Source organism: Trachypithecus francoisi, unplaced genomic scaffold (genome assembly GCF_009764315.1).
Source record: "Trachypithecus francoisi isolate TF-2019V2 unplaced genomic scaffold, Tfra_2.0 Lachesis_group10, whole genome shotgun sequence".
Classification (NCBI taxonomy): Eukaryota; Metazoa; Chordata; class Mammalia; order Primates; family Cercopithecidae; genus Trachypithecus; species Trachypithecus francoisi.
The window spans coordinates 82,166,202-82,186,432 of record NW_022681455.1 but is presented as its reverse complement, the minus strand read 5'-3'; the positions used below and the strand labels follow the sequence as shown (position 1 = coordinate 82,186,432).

Here is a 20,231-nt window from a genome sequence, read left to right as displayed (position 1 = left end):
GGGCGAGGTGGCGGGCGCCTGTAGTCCCAGCTACTCGGGAGGCTGAGGCAGGAGAATGGCGTAAACCCGGGAGGCGGAGCTTGCAGTGAGCTGAGATCCGGCCACTGCACTCCAGCCCGGGCGACAGAGCAAGACTCCGTCTCAAAAAAAAAAAAAAAAAAAAAAAAAAAAAAAAGAAAAAAGAAAAAAGAAAGAAAGCTGGGATGGATATAGTGATTAATAACTAAAATTTATTGAAAATCTTGACCAGGTGTGGTGGCTCATGCCTGTGATCCCAGCACTTTGCGAGGCTGAGATGGGAGGATTGCTTGAGCCCGGGAATTTGAAACCAGCCTGGGCAACATAGTGAGACTGGTCTCTACAAAAAATAAATAAAAAATAGCTGGGCGCAGTGGCACATGCCTGTAGTTTTGGCTACTCAGGAGGCTGAGGTGGAAGGATCACTGGAGCCTGGGATGTTGAGGCTGCAGTGAGCCATGATTGCACCACTGCACACTGGCCTGGGCAATGGAGTGAGATCCTGTCTCTCTTTAAAAAAAAAAAAAAAGTCTTGTAATATTCAAGCACAGATCTTTTTTTCTTTCTTTCTTTTTTTTTTTTTGAGATAGAGTCTCAAAAAAAGCCCAGGCTGGAGTACAGTTGGGCGGTCTCAGCTCACTGCCACCTCCGCCTCCTGGGTTCAAACAGTTCTGCTCCCTCAGCCTTGCCTCAGCCTCCCAAGTAGCTGGGACTACAGGCATGCACCACCACAACTGTCTCAGTTTTGTATTTGTAGTAGAGACAAGGTTCCACCATGTTAGCCAGGCCGGTCTCAAACTCCTGACCCGACTGATCCACCCACACAGTTCTAAACACTTCCTGTGCTTTGCGGTGGTCATGGTGGGCTGCCAGATCTCTTCCATGTGCTCCCCTGCTGTCACACTTGCCCTGTGCTGCCTGCCCTGTGCCCGGAAGGTTGACCTCTATGGATTACATCAGCAGGCTCCCTTGCTCCCTTGGCTGCAGCTGGACTTATACAATGTGGATCCCCCAGCAGGAGATTAGCAAGAGAGCGGACAGTGAGGTCACTGTGTTTATTTCACTGGCGTTCTCCCCACAGCATCGCTTTGACTGGCTGCTTCCTTCAGCTGCTCTCACACAATTCTTGCTTTCCAGATTCTGGCCCCATTCCTCCTCTTGTCCCTGCAGGCTTAGAAGTACTAATAATCATGCTGTTACTAGACCTCACGTGTTGTGTTTCCCTTTGTAGGGTTTTCTTACACTCCACCCTTTAAAAATAGTGCCCTTGTCAGCTAGGCATGGTGGCTCACACCCGTAATCCCAACACTTTGGGAGGCCGAGGCGGGGGGATCACCTGAGGTCAGGAGTTCACGACTAGCTCGGCCAACACAGTGAAACCTCGTCTCTACTAAAAATACAAAAATTAGCCAGTCACGGTGGTGCATGCCTATAATCCTAGCTACTCAAGAGGCTAAGGCAGGAGAATCGCTTGCACCTGGGAGACAGAGGTTGCAGTGAGCTGAGATCATGCCACTGTACTCCAGCCTGGGTGACAGAGCGAGACTCTGTCTAAAAAAAAAAAAGTCCCCTTGTCAACATTTCTTTTGTTTTTTTTGAGACAGAATCTTCCTCTGTCTTTCAGGCTAGAGTGCAGTGGTGTGACCTTGGCTCACCGGAACCTCTACCTCCCAGGTTCAAGCGATCCTCCTGCCTCAGCCATCTGAGTAGCTGGGACTACAGGCGTGTGCCACCACGCCTGGATCATTTTTGTGTTTTTAGTAGAGACAGGGTTTTGCCACGTTGGCCAGGCTGGCCGGAACTCCTAACCTCAAGTGATCCACCCGCCTTGGCCTCTCAAAGTGCTGGGATTACAGGCATGAACCACTGTGCCCGGCTCCCTTGTCAATATTTTGAATCCTAATTTGATTTTCCTCACAGAATTTGGTTGAAATAGGTACCTGCCCAGCCAAGTAGGTACTAGTATTATTCCTATTTTATGGATGAGGAAACTCAGGTTACAAAGAGTTTAAATGACTTGCTCAAGGCCACACAGCTATGTAACAGGCTGAGTAAAAACTCAGAGAGTCTGGCTCTAGAGCTGTGAAGGCCTTCAAAGACCATGAATGCCAGACTATGCAGACAGTGAGTTCCCAACACCTACAAAGGGTGCCAGACTCTCACCCCTTCTTCCTTCTGAGATCCTCCCAGAGCTGTCGTGGGGCTCAGAGAGATCCTGGCTATGGAGGCCAGGCACGGTGGCTCATCCCTGTAATCCTAGCATTTTGTGAGGCTGAGGCAGGAGGATTACTTGAGCCTAGGAGTTTTATTTTTTTTTTTTTTGAGACAAAGTCTTGCTCTCGTCCCCAGACTGGAGTGCCGTGGTGCGATCTTGGCTCACTGCAACCTTTGCCTCCCAGGTTCAAACGATTCTCCTGCCTCAGCCTCCCAAGTAGCTGGGATTACAGGTGCTTGCCACCACGCCCGGCTAATTTTTGTATTTTTAGTAGAAATGGGCTTTTACCATGTTGGCCAGGGTGGTCTCGAACTCTTGGCCTCAGGTGATCTGCCCACCTCGGCCTCCCAAAGTGCTGGGATTACAGGAGTGAGTTACCATGCCTGGCCGAGCCTAGGAGTTTGAGACTAGCCTAGGGAGACCACCATCTCTACATTAAAAAAAAAAAAAAAAAAAAAAAATTAGCTAGGCAGAGTGACTGTAGTCCAGCTACTCAGGAGACTGAGGTGGGAGGATCACTTGAGCCCAGGAGTTTGAAGCTACAATTCAAAATAGGTCCCCCCAGTCTAGTCATAGTGAAGGAGGATGGAACTGCTATGATTGGCTTATAGAATCCCCTGGAGTTGCTTTCAAGTCCTCAGAATAAACTGGATGTGTGGAGTCACCACATCATAGCTCCATTGCCAGGCTGGGATGAAGATTTAATTTAATGTATATAAAACACCTGGCACATGAGGCATGCAATAAGTCACAGCTATTATAAATTTGACTCCAAGGATTTTGTTCAAGTCAACTAAATAACATTTTGTTATTAATATTAATCTCAAGCCTGTCTTATTCCAAAAAAAGATTTAAGGCTGCTATTACGTTTAGTTGGCACTGCAGGGATGGCCCCCAGCCATCTCCGCCTGCCTATTTCTATTGCTACTGCCCTGATCTCCTGCAGTTAGTTTTTCATTCCACAAACCTTCAGTGAGTTAGTATTAGCTTTGTGCCAAGCCTTTTGCTAAAAATGAAGTATTTAAAGTGAATAAGAATCAGGCAAATTGTCCACTGCCTGGGTCAGCAACAGCCACCCAAATAATTATAGCACATTATGAGGTATGTATGAACTTCCTAAGTGTACGAGGAAATGGGGAGGAAGTAACAAAGATGGTAACCTTTGGGTTGGGTCTTGATGGATGAATAGAAGTTCATCCAGCTGCTGCAGTCCTTATCCTACTCCAAGCTGTCTTCCACTGTGTCCAGACTCTTTCATTGCAAGTAATGAGGTGGGGACCCTAAAGTCTGGACTCTAATAGTCAAAGGAGAAAAAAAAGAATGTATTGTCTCATAAAACGCCATCCAAAGGTTTGGATGAACTTCAGATATGGTGGATTCAGGGTGTGAATACCACACAATTCAGTTTCTCTCTATTCGTTGGTTCTGCTTCCTTGACTGGGCCCCTGGCATATCCAGTTTTTCCCTTTTTCCAGGTTGAAGCCTGGTGGAGAGAAGGGCATATGCGTCTCCTACAAATGTCGTAGGAAAATAAACCCTTTGGCTTTGATTGAGCCACATGCCTATTCCTGAACCAGTCACCATGGCCTGGAGAGTGTGATGTCCTGATTGGCTAATCTTGGGTCACATGTGCCACCAAGCTCCAGAGTAGCTCTTTCAATGTCCAACATCTCTCTCAAGCTCTCATTTTGTTTGTTTGTTTGTTTGTTTGTTTTGAGACAGGGTCTTGCTCTGTTACCCAGGCTGGAGTGCAATGGTGTGATCTCTGCTCACCACAACCTCTGCCTCCCGGGTTCAAGCGATTCTCCTGCCTCGGCCTCCAAAGTAGCTAGGAATATAGGCATGCGCCACCACACCCGGCTAATTTTTGTATTTTTAGTAGAGACGGGGTTTCTCCATGTCCGCCAGGCTGGTCTCGAACTCCCGACCTCAGGTGATCCACCCGCCTCGGCCTCCCAAAGTGCTGGGATTACAGGCATGAGCCACCATGCCTGGCCTAATTTTTGTATTTTTAAGTAGAGATGGGGTTTCTCCAGTTGGCCAGGCTGGTCTCAAACTGCTGACTTCAAGTGATCCATCCACCTTGGCCTCCTAAAGTGTTGGGGATTACAGGTGTGAGCCACTGTGTCCGGCCAAAAGGTGCTCTCTTTTGCTGGATTTGAACAGGGAATTTTGTGGCCCTCGCTGTTCCTGGCAACCACCTTGACAACAAGCCTGATAACGGAGAAGAGCAGAGCAAGAAAGTCCTAGAGGAATGGCCGGGCATGGTGGCTCATGCTTGTAATCCCAGAACTTTGGGAGGCCGAAGTGGGCAGATCACTTGAGCTCAGGAGTTGGAGGCCAGCCTGGGCAACATAGTGAGACATTGTCTTTGCTGAAAAACAAAAACAAAAAAATCAGCTGAGCATACTGGCGCACACCTGTAGTCCCAGCTAACTGGGAGGTTAAGGTGGGAGGCTTGCTTGAGCTTGGGAGGTCGAGGCTGCAGTGAGCTGTGATTGTGCCACTGCACTCTAGCATGGAGAACAGACTGAGACCCTGTCTCAAAAAAACAAAATGAAACAAAACAAACAAATACAAAACTACACACAGAAAAAAAGAAAATCCTAGAGGAATGGATCTAGGTCTCCCATCACACCCAGCCAGAGCTAATGAATCTCTGGAAGTCCAGTTATGCGAGTTATGTAACCCAAAGGCATACCCTTAAGTGAGTCAGTTGCATTTCTGTTATCTCATTCAATTTTACAGTAAGGAAACCAAGACTTCGAGAGTCAATTACTCAAGATACCCTAGCTAGTGAAGAGCTGGATTCCACTCCACATCAGTCTCATCCCAAAGCTTTCGCTCATCCTACTAGACTGAGCCAAGAAAGTGACTTGGCCTCCGTTCTGATTCATCTGCTTACCTGCCGAGATGGCTTCTCTTGTATACGCTGTTTCCATTGCCTAGAATATTCTATGCCCCCTCTCTTTGCCTAGCGAATTCCTACTTCTTTCAGACCAAAGCTTAAAGAAACGTCACTTCCTGACTTCCTCCCCATCTTAATCTGCCAGATTTTTTTAGATTCCTTGACCTTATTAGCATGTAAACTATATTAAAGTTATATCATGTTAGTTTACATTTTTCCTTCATTGCTCTTATCATAATAACTGATCCATTATTGTATGCTTTACAAATAATTTGTCTTTAAATTCCATAAGGGCACACATATATTTTGTTTTGCTCAGCATTGAATCCTTGAAGTAGTGACTGTCACTTAGTGGACAACAATAAAGATTCGATAAAATAAATGTGCTTGAGGCTGGGCATGGTGGCTCATGCCTGTAATCCCAGCACTTTTGGAGGTCGAGGTGGGCGCATCACTCGAGGTCAGGAGCTTGAGACCAGCCTGGCCAACACGGCAAAACCCTGTCACTACTAAAAATACAAAAATAAATATAGCTGGGTGTGGTGGCAGGTGCCTGTAATCCCAGCTACTTGGGAGGCTGAGGCAGGAGAATCACTTGAACCCGAGTGGTGGAGGTTGCAGTGAGCCGAGATCGCGCCATTGTGCTCCAGCTCGGACAACAAGAGCAAAACTCCCTCTCCAAAAAAAGGTGCTTGATGGCCGGGCGCAATGGCTCATGTCTGTAATCCCAGCACTTTGGGAGGACGAGGCAGGTGGATCACCTGAGGTCGGGAGTTCACTACCAGCCTGACCAACATGGTGAAACCCCGTCTTTACTGAAAATGCAAAAAATTAGCCAGGCGTGGTGATGGGCGCTTGTAATCCCAGCTACTTGGGAGGCTAAGGCAGGAGAATTGCTTGAACCCAGGAGGTGGAGGTTGCGGTGAGCCGAGATCGTGCCATTGCACTCCAGCCTGGACAACAAGAGCGAAACTCCGTCTCATTAAAAAAAAAAAAAAAAAAAAAAGGCCGGGAGGTTGAGGCTGCAGTGAACCACGATCATGCCACTTTCTCAAACAAAAAACAAAAAACAAAAACAAACAAACAAAAAACCCCCCTGAAAGGTATTGCTTTCAGTAGTAAAGTGTATCAGTGGTTCTCCCAATGTGGGAGGTATCTAGACCTGCAGCATCAGCTTCATTTGGGAGCTTGTTAGAAATGCAAATTATTCAGCCCCATTTCAAACCTATGAGTGGGGCGAGTAATCTTTGTTTTAACAGTCCTTCTGTGTGAACTGATTCAGATCACACTGAGGTTTGAGAGGGAAGAAAAATAGCTCAGGGCAGTCTGAGTTATGTGAAATATGCAAAATTTGTCAGGTCCACTGAGGCTTGTGTATGGGATTTCGGGCACACTCCCACCTCCACATGCCCGGGGACAATTGTTTAAAGACATTTTGTTCCAGACTAGCTGCCTCCCCTATTTCCTTCAGGTTCCTGAAATTTGTGATAGAAAGAACAATGTATAGGCAATAGCTTATGTTATTTTTCCCCCTTTCTCACCATTCCTATTCAACCTTATATAATGCCTCTTTTTTCCGTAGAAACCCACTTGAGGCTGGGCGGGATGGCTCACGCCTGTAATCCCAGCACTTTGGGAGGCCGAGGCTGGTGGATCACCTGAGATCAGGAGTTCAAGACCAGCCTGGCCAACATGGTGAAACCCATTTCTACTAAAAATACAAAAAATAGCCGGGCATGATGGCGGGTGCCTGTAAGTCCCAGCTACTGGAGAGGAGGAGGCACGATAATCGTTTGAACCCGGGAGGCGGAGGTTGCAGTGAGCGGAGATTGCGCCATTGCACTCCAGTCTGGGCGAGAGCGAGGCTCTGTCTCAAAAAAACACAACAAACTACACTCTAGCCTGGGCGACACAGCAGGACCCTGTCTTAAAAACAAACAAACCCCATTTGTAACTGCCGCTAATTGGACTATACTTCTGGTGGGCCATCGTCAAGCTTTGGGCTTGAATAAACCCTATACTTAATACTATTTTCTCAATCTCGTTATTTAAGGTTGACAAGAGCCATTGGGTTATATAGATGTGCTGCAATCTATGTAGTAGGCACACTCGCGGGCTCAGCCTCAGCTGTTTGGGATAGTTTCCTGATTCCGTTTCTTAAAATTAGCAGTTTCAGCCTGGCTGGATGACTCACACCTGCAATCCCTGGAAAGCTGCTTGAGCGCAGGAGTTCCAGACCAGCCCGAGCATCAAAAGCAGACCTCATCTCTGAAAAAATAAAAAAATGTAGCTAGGCATGGTGGCGCGCCAGGAGGTTGCGGCTGCAGTGAGGCATGATTGTGCTACCGCACTCCAGCATGGGCAACAGAACAAGATCCTCTCCCTAAAAATAAAACAAACAAAATAAAGATGCGCACTTTCATGAGTAATGTGGGTTGGAGGATAGGAACAGGAATCCAACACATTCTCTGCCCCCCTCAGCACCTTGACTATTGAAGTTACGTTTATCTCCCCGGTCCTAGCACCCACAGCAGCACCTGGGATATAGTCGGGCAAGAGCGTGTGGACTGCATGAATGTAAGCTCCACGAGGCCGCGTGTCGCCACGCTGCCAGCTCGATGCTCCGTACGTAAAAGACACTCACTAAAGCTTTGCGGAATGAATGGGCGAAAAAAGCGAAACAGAAACCACGCCTTTACTAAAATGGCAGCCCGGGTTCCCTTTACCAAGATGGCTGCCGGCCCGCGTGGACAGACTGGCGGTGGGCGCAGCGGGCGGGGCAAGAGAGGGCGTGGCAAGAAGGCGGGGCCTGTGGGAGCCGTCAGGTGCGGCCCCGCCCTCCACCCTCCGCCCGCTCCTCCCGCTCGCCCCGCTCGATTCCGGATTGGTCCGGTTCCAGCGCCGCAGCCCGGCGGCCGCGCTGTGGGGCCTCCCGGCGCTCACCACTTCCGGCGCGTTGGGGCTGTTGGTCGGGGGCGGCTGCGCGGTACTAGCGGGCGGCTCCAGGGCGGGTGCTAGCAGGGATGCTCTGGGGGGCGGCGGCAGCGGCCGTGTGGGCTGAGGCTGGTAGGACAGCGCGGGTCCCCGGGCCTCTCCCCTGAGCCGGCCGCCTGGGCCGCGCAGTCGAGGCCCGTCAGCCTCCGCCCCTTCAGCCTCGGGGCCGGGCCCGCCGCCACCTCTGCCCGCGGAGGCCGGGGAGCCCCTGCCTGGGCCCGCAGCTTCCCCCGCGGGGGTCGGGCCCGGGCGGGGGTCCCGAGCCACCGCCCTCCTCGCCGGCATCCGAGTCTCATTTCCTGCTTTTTCAGTCTCCTTGGGGAGGGGCGGGTGGGTCTGGATGAATTGTCTCAGGGGCCCCCGATGAGGCGACCTGGGCGGCCCTGCCCTTTTTAGAGGGTCCCCTCGGGGCCCGGTGGGGAAGGGGTTGTCTTTGCATGGGTGGGGGACTTCCCGAATCTGCCGGGACCATGACCTGAACTGTGGGAGCGGGACGTGTCCGAAGCCCAAGAACCAGCTCATCTGAGCCGCCCCCTCCCCGGCCAGCATGGTAAGTGGGATTGGAGCCCCTTTCCCTCCTGGGGTGCCCTACCCGAGGGGTGAGAATGGGCTCCGGGGCTGCTGAACCATCGCTACTCTCCCCATGGCGGGGAGAGGCGCGTGCGGAGCCTGGCCGGTGACACATGCGTGCAGAGTGTGCAGCCCCGGCCCTGTGCTCCCATCCCCCCAGGGATGATGGCTCAGGCCTGGGAGGGCCCTGGGAGCGCTGTAGGCACAACCCTTGCATCTGGTGTTTGCCTCCTGCAGCTCCTCCGGACAATAACTATCGTTTATTGAGGGCTTACTACTTGGCAAGGCCCTGCGCGAAGTGATTGGCGTGCAGTAGTATTTAATGATCACACCAATCCTCTCTTCGGAAGTGGGGAGACCGAGGCACGGAGCAATTAATTCTCCAGCTCAAGGTCAAGCGACTTTTTAACAGTGTTAAGATTTGAACCTAGGCATCTCTAATACACTTAGAGAGCTGGGTGATTGTAGGAGAAACGTCTCATCCAGGTGTAGGTTTATATATGGAGAAACGGAGAGGGATTTACAGAGGTCACTTGCGCAGGTGATGGCAAGGTCAGGAATGGTCGGGATCTTTTGACACTGAGGCTGCTATTCTACATGCTCTGAACTCTGCTGAAGATACCTTCCACGTTTTCTAGACCGATAGATACTTTCACTACTCCCCTAAATGTATGTACCCACATCTCTTTGTTAAGCATTTGTCTTTTTGCTCTTGTAATTATTTCTGAGCCTTATCTATCTGTTGCGGTAGACACAGCTCCCTCAAAGACCAAATTGTCTGAACCCCTTATCTGCCCCAGCTCTTGGCACATAGTAAGCCCTTAGTGAGTACTGGATCACCCAGCCTGTGGTTGAACACCTCGAGGGGTGGAGCTGTTCTCCTCAGTTTCACCCATTTTACCCCTGCCAAGTTAGTGGTATAATAGAGAAAGGGACATAGCTGTAGTTTTCGTGATACAGACCTTAAGGCCTGTGGAATTTTCGAAACATTCAAAGGGCCTGTGGGTAGTGTGTAGGTCCTGAGATATGGAGCTTACAGCCAGCTGGATAAAGTACACCATTAATGCTGAGCAGCACCGTACAGTATATGCTGTACGTATAGTGTATGTGTTTTATTATTACTATTTTTTTTTGAGACAGAGTCTTGCTTTGTTTCCTAGGCTGGAGTGCAGTGGCACATTCATGGCTCACTGCAGCCTCGACCTCCTGGGCTTAAGCAGCCCGCCCACCTTAGCCTCCCAAATAGCTGGGACTACAGGTGTGCGCCACCATGCCTGGCTAATTTTTTGTGCAGATGAGGTCTCACCATGTTTCCCAGGCTGGTCTTGAACTCCTGAGCTCAAGTGATCCATCCTCCTCAGCCTCCCAAAGTGCTGGGATTACAGGCGTGAGCCACCATGTACAGCTGAGTCTATATATTTTAACATATGTATTACAAAGTATGAATTGTGCAAATCAGTTAAGCTCTCAGTTCCAATTTCCTCAACTATGAAATTTGGGGATAGGAATTATCTAAATAATAATCTAGAGGTATGAGGTATAACATTTAGTGCCTGATGAAAGTAGCACTCATTCCTTCCTTCATTTATTCTTTCAGTATACTTTTTTTTTTTTTGAGATGGAGTTTAGCTCTTGTTGCCCAGGCTGGAGTGCAGTGGTGCAGTTCAGCTCACTGCAACTTCTGCTTCCTGGGTTCAAGTGATTCTCCTGCCTCAGCCTCCTGAGTAGCTGGGATTATAGGCATGCGCCACCATGCCCGGCTATGTTTTGTGTTTTTAGTAGAGATGGGGTTTCACCATGTTGGTCAGGCTGGTCTCGAACTCCTGACCTCAGGTGATCCACCCGCTTCAGCCTCCCAAAGTGCTGGAATTACAGGCATGAGCCACCATGCCCGGCCTCAATATACTTTTTAAGTTGTGTTTTTTTAATTGCAGTAAAATATACGTAATTAAAATTTGGCATTTTAACCATTTTTTAAGTGTGCTGTTCAGTGACGTTAAGAACATTACATTGTTTTGCAGCCATCACCACCATCTGTCTCCAAAGATTTTTTTCCCAAAGCAACCTATACCCCTCTTTTTTCAGTTTCTCCCCCACCCAGCTTTAGTTTCTCTTTCTATGAATTTGACTACTTTAGGTAGTTCATGTAAGTGGAGTCATGCAGTATTTGGCCTGTTGTGACTGGCGTATTTCACATGGTACAGTGTTCTCGAGTTTCATCCATGTCATAGCGTGTGTCAGAGCTTCCTTCCTTTTGAAGGCTGAATTCCATTGTGTGTATGTGCTACATTTTGTATATCCTTTCATCCTTCAGTGGATACCTGGGTTGCTTCCACCCTTTGGCTATTGTGAATAATACTGCTGTGAATATGGGTGTACAGATCTTACAAGTGAATTTTCAGTAACCACCATATACCAGGGCCTAGGGCATGTACAGATGAACAAGACGCACATTCCTCCCCTTGGGAAACTTATAGCATTGCTTTAGGACCCTTGGACAGAATTTTGTTATTGACTGAGCTAGCCCAGCACCCTTGTATTCAGGTTTCATTTTAGTTGACAGTCAGTAGAGCATCATGGGAATGACCACCTTTGAGTAATGAACTGTAAAGTAGTTGGCTTCATGAACCCCATGTGCATTTTTTCTGAGGTATATTGCAAGTCAAAGTTTTTGTCACCTAGATTTCAGTTATTTAAGTACACAGGGGGTGGCCATAGTTGATGTGAATAGGATTGTCCTTTTTGTGTCACTTGACACAGTAGTTCATCTGTAGGTATCCCAGGGTCAGGAGCTTGGGTGGGGTAGGCCCTGTCCCCCAAAGGTAAGGAAACTATTGCCTGGCTGGTGTCTTACAGGCAGAGGGTCTTTACCCTGGGATCCCAGCTCTTTATTCCAGGCAATTATTTCCTCTCCATTTCTTGCTGACTTAACATTTTTACTTTTAAGGGTATTAGTTGGCATAAGTTTGAGCCTTTTTAATATCTTCTTTTTAAATCTTCAACTCTATAAGACTTGAAAGTGGCATAATGTGATAAAGACTACCACTTATTAAGCATCTTTGATGTGCTGGCTATTCTTCACTCATTACTTTTTTTTTTTCTCTCTCTTTCATTTTTTTTTGAGATGGAGTCTCGCTCTGTCATCCAGGCTGGAGTGCAGTGGCACAGTCTTGGATCACTACAACCTCTGCCTCCTGGATTCAAATGATTCTCCAGCCTTAGCCTCCCGAGTAGCTGGGATTACAGGCATCTGCCATCACTCTCGGCTAGTTTTTTTTTTTTTGTATATTTAGTAGAGATGGGGTTTCACCAGGTTGGCCAGGCTGGTCTCAAACTCCTGACCTCAGGTGATCCAGTCGCCTCGGCCTCCCAAAGTTCTGGTATTATAGGCGTGAGCCTCTGCGCCTGACCTACTTTTTCTCTTAGTCATTCAGTATCAGTAAACTCCACCAACTCTGCTAGGTTCCACTATGGCTGTTCCTGCTGAAGTGGGAGATGGACAGACCTGTTCTAGGATTCCTAGTTGACAAATGGTGGAGTTGGCATTTAGACCCAAAGTGCTCTACTCCGGAGCCTGTGCTCTTTTGGTGCTGCTTCATGGGAAGGAAGATCAGGAGAGTCCTCCACCTGTATTTTATTTGCTTAGAGAGATAGTGGTGGGGCATAGGGAGCATGAGGAATTTCGCTTACACTATCCCTCTTGACCTTCACATTCAGAACCAGTTTAAAAAGATTTATAGTTGCAGTATAGAATTACAGGAAGAGCTAGCATACTTTAACTGAATTTGATTAAATCATTTTTGGTTGCATTCCCATGGATTCTTAAGTGGTGTGACATGTTAGAGGTTCCCACTATTTTGCTGAGAAATTGTTACTTAGTATTGAGTGAGCTGTTGCTTAGTATGAAAATTGTGTGCAAAATTGAGTTCTTTTTTAGTTGCTTAGAAATTGAATTGCCTGCTAAGGTTTCTTTTCTTTTTTCTGTTTTTTTTTTGAGACGACGTCTTGCTCTTTCACCTAGGCCAGAGTGCAGTGGCGCGATCTTGGCTCACTGCAACCCCTGCTTCCCAGATTCAAGTGATTCTCCTGCCTCAGCCTCCTGAGTAGCTGGGATTACAGGCATCCACCACCACACCTGGCTAATTTTTGTATTTTTTAGTAGAGGTAGGGTTTCACCACGTTGGTCAGGCTGGTCTCGAACTCCAGACCTCAGGTGATCCGCCTGCCTCGGCCTCCCAAAGTGCTGGGATTACAGGTGGGAGCCACCGCACCTGGCCTTATTTTGTTAATATCAGTTACCATGAGTGGCCCCTATAATGGAGGCAGAATCAGAACTGAACTTTAGCCACTCGCATGGCATGTCATCTACTTATTCACCCACAGCATTGCATTGTACCCCTGAGAGGTAGGAAGAAGACTTGGTGCAGGGAGATGGCAGGGAAAGGTTCAGTGGTACCCAGAGGTTTTGTATGTCAGTCACAGCATTAGAGATAGTCTGGAGAAAAAAATTACCTTTCAAGAAATGACTTGAATAGCTTCTGAAAAAATTAGTGTATGATATGGTTCAAATCACCTGATAAAACCAAAATGTGGTCAGCAAAATTAATGTAGTATGAAGAAATAAGTAGATTAAGCCAGAGTTTTTGTTATTGGTTTTTATTTTTATTGTATATTTATTTTTTGAGGCAGGGTCTTACACTGTTGTCCAGGCTGGGGTGCAGCACCTCAGTCACAGCTCATAGCAGCCTCAATCTCCTGGTCTCAAGTAATCTTGCCACCTCAGCCTCCTCAGTAGCTGGGGGACTACAGGCCCATGCCACCATGCCCAGCTAACTGTTTTATTTTTATTTTTTGTAGCGAGTGGGGGTTGCTTTGTTTCCCAGCCTAGTCTTGAACTTCTGACCTCAAGCAGTCCTCTTGCCTCAGCCTCCCAAAGTGCTAGGATTACAGGAGTGAGCCACTACACTAGGCCAAATAATCATGAAATAATGTATTGACTTCTTGCTATGAAGTTTACAACCCTAGGTGCTGTGGTTACAATATAACATATAATAGTTAATATGTATGTGTGTGTGTGTGTATGTATATGTATGTGTATATATTGTTTTCTGTATGCCAGGCATCTTCCATCTATTGACCCATTTCCCATCCCAAACAACTCCAGGAGGTAGAGGCAGTTTTTTTTTTTTTTTTCTTTTTTGAGACAGAGTCTTGCTCTGTCACCTAAGCTGGAGTGCAATGGTGTGATCTTGGTTCACTGCGGTCTCCACCTCCTGGATTCAAGCGATTCTCCTGCCTCAGCCTCCTGAGTAGCTTGGACTACAGATGCGCACCACCACGCCTGAATAATTTTTGTATTTTTAGTAGAGATGGGGTTTCGCCATGTTGGCCAGGCTGGTCTTGAACTCCTGACCTCAGATAATCCACCCGTCTGGGCCTCCCAAAGTGCTGGGATTATAGGCGTGAACCACTGTGTCTGGCTTAAAGGCAGTTTTAATTTCACGTTTTATAGCTGACATTCAGTGCACTGAGAGGTTAGGCAACTTCCCAAGGTCACACAGCAAGTCAGTGCTCATACCCGTTACACTTCCAGGGTGATATTTAATACTGCCCCTGCCCTCTGGGAGTCAGTTTAGTGGGGAAGATAAGACAACATACTCTGAAAATACAAGAGACTGTGATACAGGTGATAGTAGAAGAATGTGTTGATGCAAAGGGGCATTGGTATAAAGATTGCATAGGTACCGACCTGAGAGAGATTGGCTGAGAAGAGTCAGGGAAGTCTTCCCAGGAGAGGATATTTGAGTCTTGAAGGATAAAGAAGAGTTTGACACTGGGACAGAGAAAGGGCCTTTTAAGTGAAAGTTTCTTACAGACAGTTACAAAGGTCAGATATATAGCAACAAAGATAATAGGAAATGATAAGTGTGAAGTGAGAGTGAAGGAAATAAACGTTTGTTGGGTGCGTAGGACTTTCTAGGGCTTTATATGCATAGCTATGCACATATATACATATGGTACACAAACATGATTCTTTTTTTTAATCTGAAACCGTAACTCCTACTTTCCTGGGCAGTTATTGCTCTATTTCTCTGTTCCCCTTTGCAACAAAACCCCAGGAAAGAGTGGCCTGTACTTGGTCTCTAATTCCTCACTTTCCCTTTTGCTCATTAATTTTAGACATAGGCTCTCGCTCTGTCGCCCAGGCTAGAGTGCAGTGGAGTGACCATAGTTCACAGCAGCCTCGAACTCCTGGGCTCAAGGGATCCCCCTGCTTAGGCCTCCCAAAATGCTGGGATTATAGGTGTGAACCCCCAAACCTGGCATTATTCTCTTTTAATCTCACTTATCAAGGTCCCTCCCACCAGTGTTGCTAAATCCAGTGGTTAGCTCTCATTCCCCATCTTATTGGATCTGTCAGTAGCATCAGACAAGTTGAGTACCCCGTCTGCAATTCAGCCTTTCGTCACTTGGCCGCTGAGACACTAAGGTGTGTTCTTCATTTTCCTCCTGTAGTGCAGGTTGTTTCTCGTCTCATAGCCGGAACACTAGGCCTCGAACTTAGTGTCTTAATCCGGACACCTATAACCCAACATCTCTCTCCTCAGCTCCGATTCTTTAGTCTCCAGCTGTCTGCTTGACATCCAAGCTGGTTTGTGAGACGACGGGTCACATCTCCCCTCTAGCTCGGCTCCTTTAGCTCTCACTGGCTTTGCTGCAGCTCCCTTGGCCTTCTTACTGCTCTTCAGACCTTTTGGGCATGTTCCTGCTCTAGGCCTTCGGCCTGGTTCCCTGCCTCTGCTTGGACCGTGCTCTCCCTGAGAATCTGCTTGACTAAACCTTTTAAGCCTCAAGAGTCACTTTTCCAGTGGGGCCTGTCATCACCACCCTGTTTAAAATGGTGATGCCACTTCAGCACTTCCAGTCCCTCACATCCTGCTTTACCTCTTTTTGTACAATTTTTTAACATTTTATATACTCAGTGTTATTAATGAGGTCGTTATTTTGTTGTCTCCTGCTAAAATGTTAGCTCTGTAAAGCTAGGGAATCTCTCATTTTTTTTGTTCATGTATCCCAAGAGTCTAGAGCAATTCTTGGCATAGTGGGCAATTAAATTGTGGTAGGGATGTTGTTGAGGTCTTGTGTGTTCAAAGGGAGCTTTAGGGAGGGAGTAAACTAGGCTCTCTAGCATGGATAGAAGTTTTGGAAGAGAAGGGTTTGAAGAAGCAGTTGGAGAGAAGGTTATCAAGGTAGTTTGTGGCTAGATGATGGAGGGTCTCCACTACTACCGTAGGGAGTTTGGCTTTCTTTTGTTGGATGATTTTTCCTTAAATGAAACTCAATCTGCTGTGTGTAGGTTAGATGCAGGAAACCAGATGTTACACCATGCCTTTGTGGATGTGACAAGGGCCTGCCTGTTCTTGCATGTGTAATTAGTGGTTGAGAGGAAGACCTGGGAAAGGGAGTTGTCACTTAAAACTGATTCCAGAGTTAAGAGATGAGGAAGAAGGAAAAGCACAAGCTGATTTTGGAAGCCTGTAGACTGGTGATTGGGAGTAGTAGAAAGTTTTAATCAGTTGGTGATTTGGATTTGGTAGGAATGGAAGCGATAACAGGTAAATTGATAGGAAGAGATGACAGGAGATGGGCCATGTGCTGATGAAATATGGGACGTGGCTATCTCTGTAGGTAGGTGAACAGTTGTGGCACTGTGGAGATGAAGGTAGTTGGCCCTGGGCAGGAGAAGGATGTTAAGATCTTAAGTAGTTGCATTGTCAAACATATCTGTCTAAGCCAAGGAAGATGTGATGGCATAGGCTGTGTTGAAAGGATAGGAATTCCTGAAAGTGTGGTTGCCACTCTCTGCCTCTACTTTTTTTTTTTTTTTTTTTTTCTTGAGGCAGAGTCTCTGTTCCCTAGGCTGGAGTGCAGTAGCGTGATCTTGGCTCACTCCAAGCTCTGCCTCCTGGATTCACGCCATTCTCCTGCCTCAGCCTCCCAGGTAGCTGGGACTACAGGCACCCGCCACCACACCCGGCTAATTCTTTGTATTTTTTAGTAGAGACGGGGCTTCACCACGTTAGCCAGGATGATCTCAATCTCCTGACCTTGTGATCTGCCTGCCTCAGCCTCCCAAAGTGCTGGGATTACAGGTGTGAGCTGCTGCGCCCAGCCCTCTCTTCCTCTACTTTTTCAGCCTTCCACCTCTCCTTTCCCCCGTCATTCATTCTACAACCCATTGCAGACGGCCTTTTTTTTTTTTTTTTTTTGAGATGGGGTCTTACTCTGTCGCACAGGTCGATGTGCAGTGGAGTAATCATGTCTCACTGCAACCTCTATCTCTTGGGGCTCATACGATCCTCCCACCTCAGCCTCCTGAGTAGCTGGAACTACACGCATGCATCACCACGCCTCGGTAATTTTGTATTTTTTGTAGAGACGAGATTTCACCATGTTGCCCAGGCTGGCCTCGAGCCACTGGGCTCAAGTGATCCTCCAGCCTCAGCCACCCAAAGTGATAGGATTACAGGCGTGAGCCACTGTGCCCGGCCAGCAGACTGACTTTTTTTCTTCACTACTTTTCAAGATTATGTGTATCCTGTGTGTGCTGAGTTCTGTTTAATGCATATTTTCAATCCTTAGGTCATTTGACCTCTCTGTGTGGCCTTTGGCAGCCACTGATCTCCTTTTCTTCCCTTGAAACACTTTTCTTCTTGGCTCCTGTGGCATCCATGATATTAGTCTCTTGGTTTAGCCTCCTGTGGCTTCAGCTATGACCCGTGTACCAGTGAAAACTAAACCCTTACCAGCTGTAGATATCCAGTGTTCTGACAACATCAAATTAAGTGTGTCTTAAACCAAATCCATCATCTTTCTCTCAGTTTAGTGCCTCCTCTGCCGTGCCCTGATTCTGTTAATGACCTCATTTTCTTTCTTTTTTTTTTTTTTTTTTTTGTATTTTTTAGTAGAGACGGGGTTTCACCATGTTAGCCAGGATGGTCTCGAACTCCTGACCCCGTGATCCGCCCGTCTCGGCCTCCCAAAGTGCTGGGATTACAGGCTTGAGCCACCGCGCCCGGCCATGACCTCATTTTCTAACTAGTCAAACGATTAACCTGAGTCATCTTTAACTTCCTCTTCTACAAGCCCCCCTGCTTCCAGACCTGTTGATGCTGCTGCTAACATATCTGTGTCCTGACCCTGACCTTTCCCTCCATTCCCTCTACTTTGATCAGGCTGTCATTGTCTCTTGCTTTGGTTGTTGCTATCATGACCAGTCCTCTTCCAGGTTCTGCGTCCCTGTGTCCATCTTCCGTACTGCTGAGCTGCCTTCTAGAGTTCGGGTATGATCATGCCACGTGAACCCCACTCATTCAGAGCAGAAGGTTCCCACTGTTGTTAGAGACCAAGTTTTCAACGTGGGCCCTGAATTTTAAGTTTCTTACTTACTTTGAGGTCTCTTAGTAAGGATGAAGATGGTTCATTAAATACTTAAAGTGATTTATTTGGAGTGTCTTTGAAAGACTTCCCAAATTACACCTTGTTTTCCAGCCACAGCAAACTATTTGTCATTCCCAGAACACTCAGTGCACTTTCATACTTGTCTGCCTTTACTCATGCTGTTCCCTGTGCTCTAGTGCCCTTTTTTTTTCTTGCAAATGAAACTTATGTGACATCTCAAGGTTGCCATAAACATTGCCTCTCTGAGGCTTTCCAGCTGCTAGTTTAACATAGGTCACCTTTGATTATAGTTTGGTATTTTTTGGCTTTCATTATTTTGAGTTATTTGTTTTTGTTAATATAAGAATGACAAGACTACCTCCTCCTCCTCCTCCTCCTCCTCCTCCTCCTTCTTCTTATTCTTCTTATTATTTTTGAGACAGAGTCTTGCTCTGTTGCCCAGGTTGGAGTGCAGTGGCGCGATCTTGGCTCACTACAAGCTCCGCCTCCCGGGTTCGAGCGATCCTCCTGCCTCAGCCTCCCAAGTAGCTGGGACTGCGGGTGCACGCTGCCATGCCTGGCTAATTTTTTGTATTTTTAGTAGAGACGGGGTTTCACCATATTAACCAGGATGGTCTTGATCTCCTGACATCGTGATCCTCCCGCCTCGGCCTCCCAAAGTGCTGGGATTACAGGCATGCGCCACTGTGCCCAGCCAAGACTACATTCTTACAGTAAGTGTCAGACAGTTCAGAAGTTTCAAGAGCAAAATGTGGAACTCTTGCCTCCTTCCCTGTTCCCTCCTCCTCCTTCCCACTCCAAGCCTGGGAGTGAGGAGGATTAGTTCTTTCTCTTTAAGAGCCCATAGCAGAGTGCGTCTGACTCTGCTTTGCCTCTCTAGTGCCTAGTGAGCATTCAGCAGATACATGAGTAATTAAGAGTCAGGTGTAAAAATAAACCCAAGCAGGTCAGGGTGGGCCCTTGAGGTTAGTAAACGATAGTAGTAGTATTTGGAGAGGGTGGTAAGATTGAAATAGAGTATGAATGCAGTAAACACCTTGTATTTCCAAAATCCATGCAACCAGCAAGCTCAGATAACTGTATTTTTCACCCTGGTGGATGGAGATGGGTAGCAGGTGAGCAAGGGAAGTTGTTAGAACAAGTGCTGGGGGGGTGGTGTGCTTACTGGGGAGCCCCAAAGCTAATTGCTACTAGAAGAACCACGGAGGAACAATGAAAAGAGTAGGAGTGGGGTGAGGTGAGGTCCTTGTAGATCTTAACCAAAGAAAGACACAGGGCAGAGAAGTGAGGGGGTGAAAGGCTAATGGGAAGGGAAGGAAATGGGTGTAGAGGGAGAAAAGGTCTGTGTTTCATAATTGCACTCTGTGCGAGTTATCGTTAAGGGACTCTCATGCATACTGCGTAGGGTCCTTGATTTAATCTCACAGCCACCCTGCCAGGTAGGTATTATGTTCCCATTTTATAGTTGAGGAGGATAAGGACGCTGAGGCCCAGGATGGGTAATGCTAAGTAACTTGTCCAAAGTTACCTACTGTTCTCTTCAGCTGGGCTAAGAAAATAAAAAAACAAAAAAACAAATAAGAATTACCTAGTGAGTTGACAGAGCCAGGATTCAGTTCTAAGATTCCAACTCCAAGGCCTGTGTTTTTTCTACATCACTAGGTTTCTTTTTTATGATAAGGAGTCTTTATCTGTTGCCCAGGCTGGAGTGCAGTGGTGCGATCTTGGCTCACTGCACTCCAGCCTGGGTGACAGACAAGACTCCGTCTCAAAAAAAAAAGAGGGCACAGTGGTGGCTGGTCCATATTACAGGACATCAACAAAAAGGAAGATTGCTTGATTTCTTTGAGTTTCAATTCAGGTAAGCTCATTAGGCTTAGCATGTACAATAGGTTCATTTCCATTAGAGCAGCCTACTGCTGTTTATATGAAGGTTATAATGAAAAAGATCTCTGGTCTAGGGCTCCCTGAAAAGTTAAAGGTGTTTTATGAGACAAATGGAGCTGGAAGAAAAATCGTTGGTTTCTAAACTGACCGAAAATCAGACCTGAGAAGTTCTGTCCT

At 47.2% G+C, this 20,231-nt stretch overlaps 1 protein-coding gene across 2 annotated transcripts in view; it reads left to right on the top strand.

The window, feature by feature from the left end:
• The first annotated feature begins 8,019 nt into the window (after positions 1-8,019).
• Positions 8,020-20,231, top strand: part of XPO6 (exportin 6) — a 117,163-nt gene continuing 104,951 nt past the window's right edge. For both annotated transcript variants that reach the window (XM_033217917.1, XM_033217916.1), the window contains exon 1: positions 8,020-8,685. In XM_033217917.1, coding sequence (XP_033073808.1) covers positions 8,683-8,685 — 3 coding nt within the window. In that variant the 5' untranslated portion in view covers positions 8,020-8,682. The remainder of the gene's footprint in view (positions 8,686-20,231) is intronic.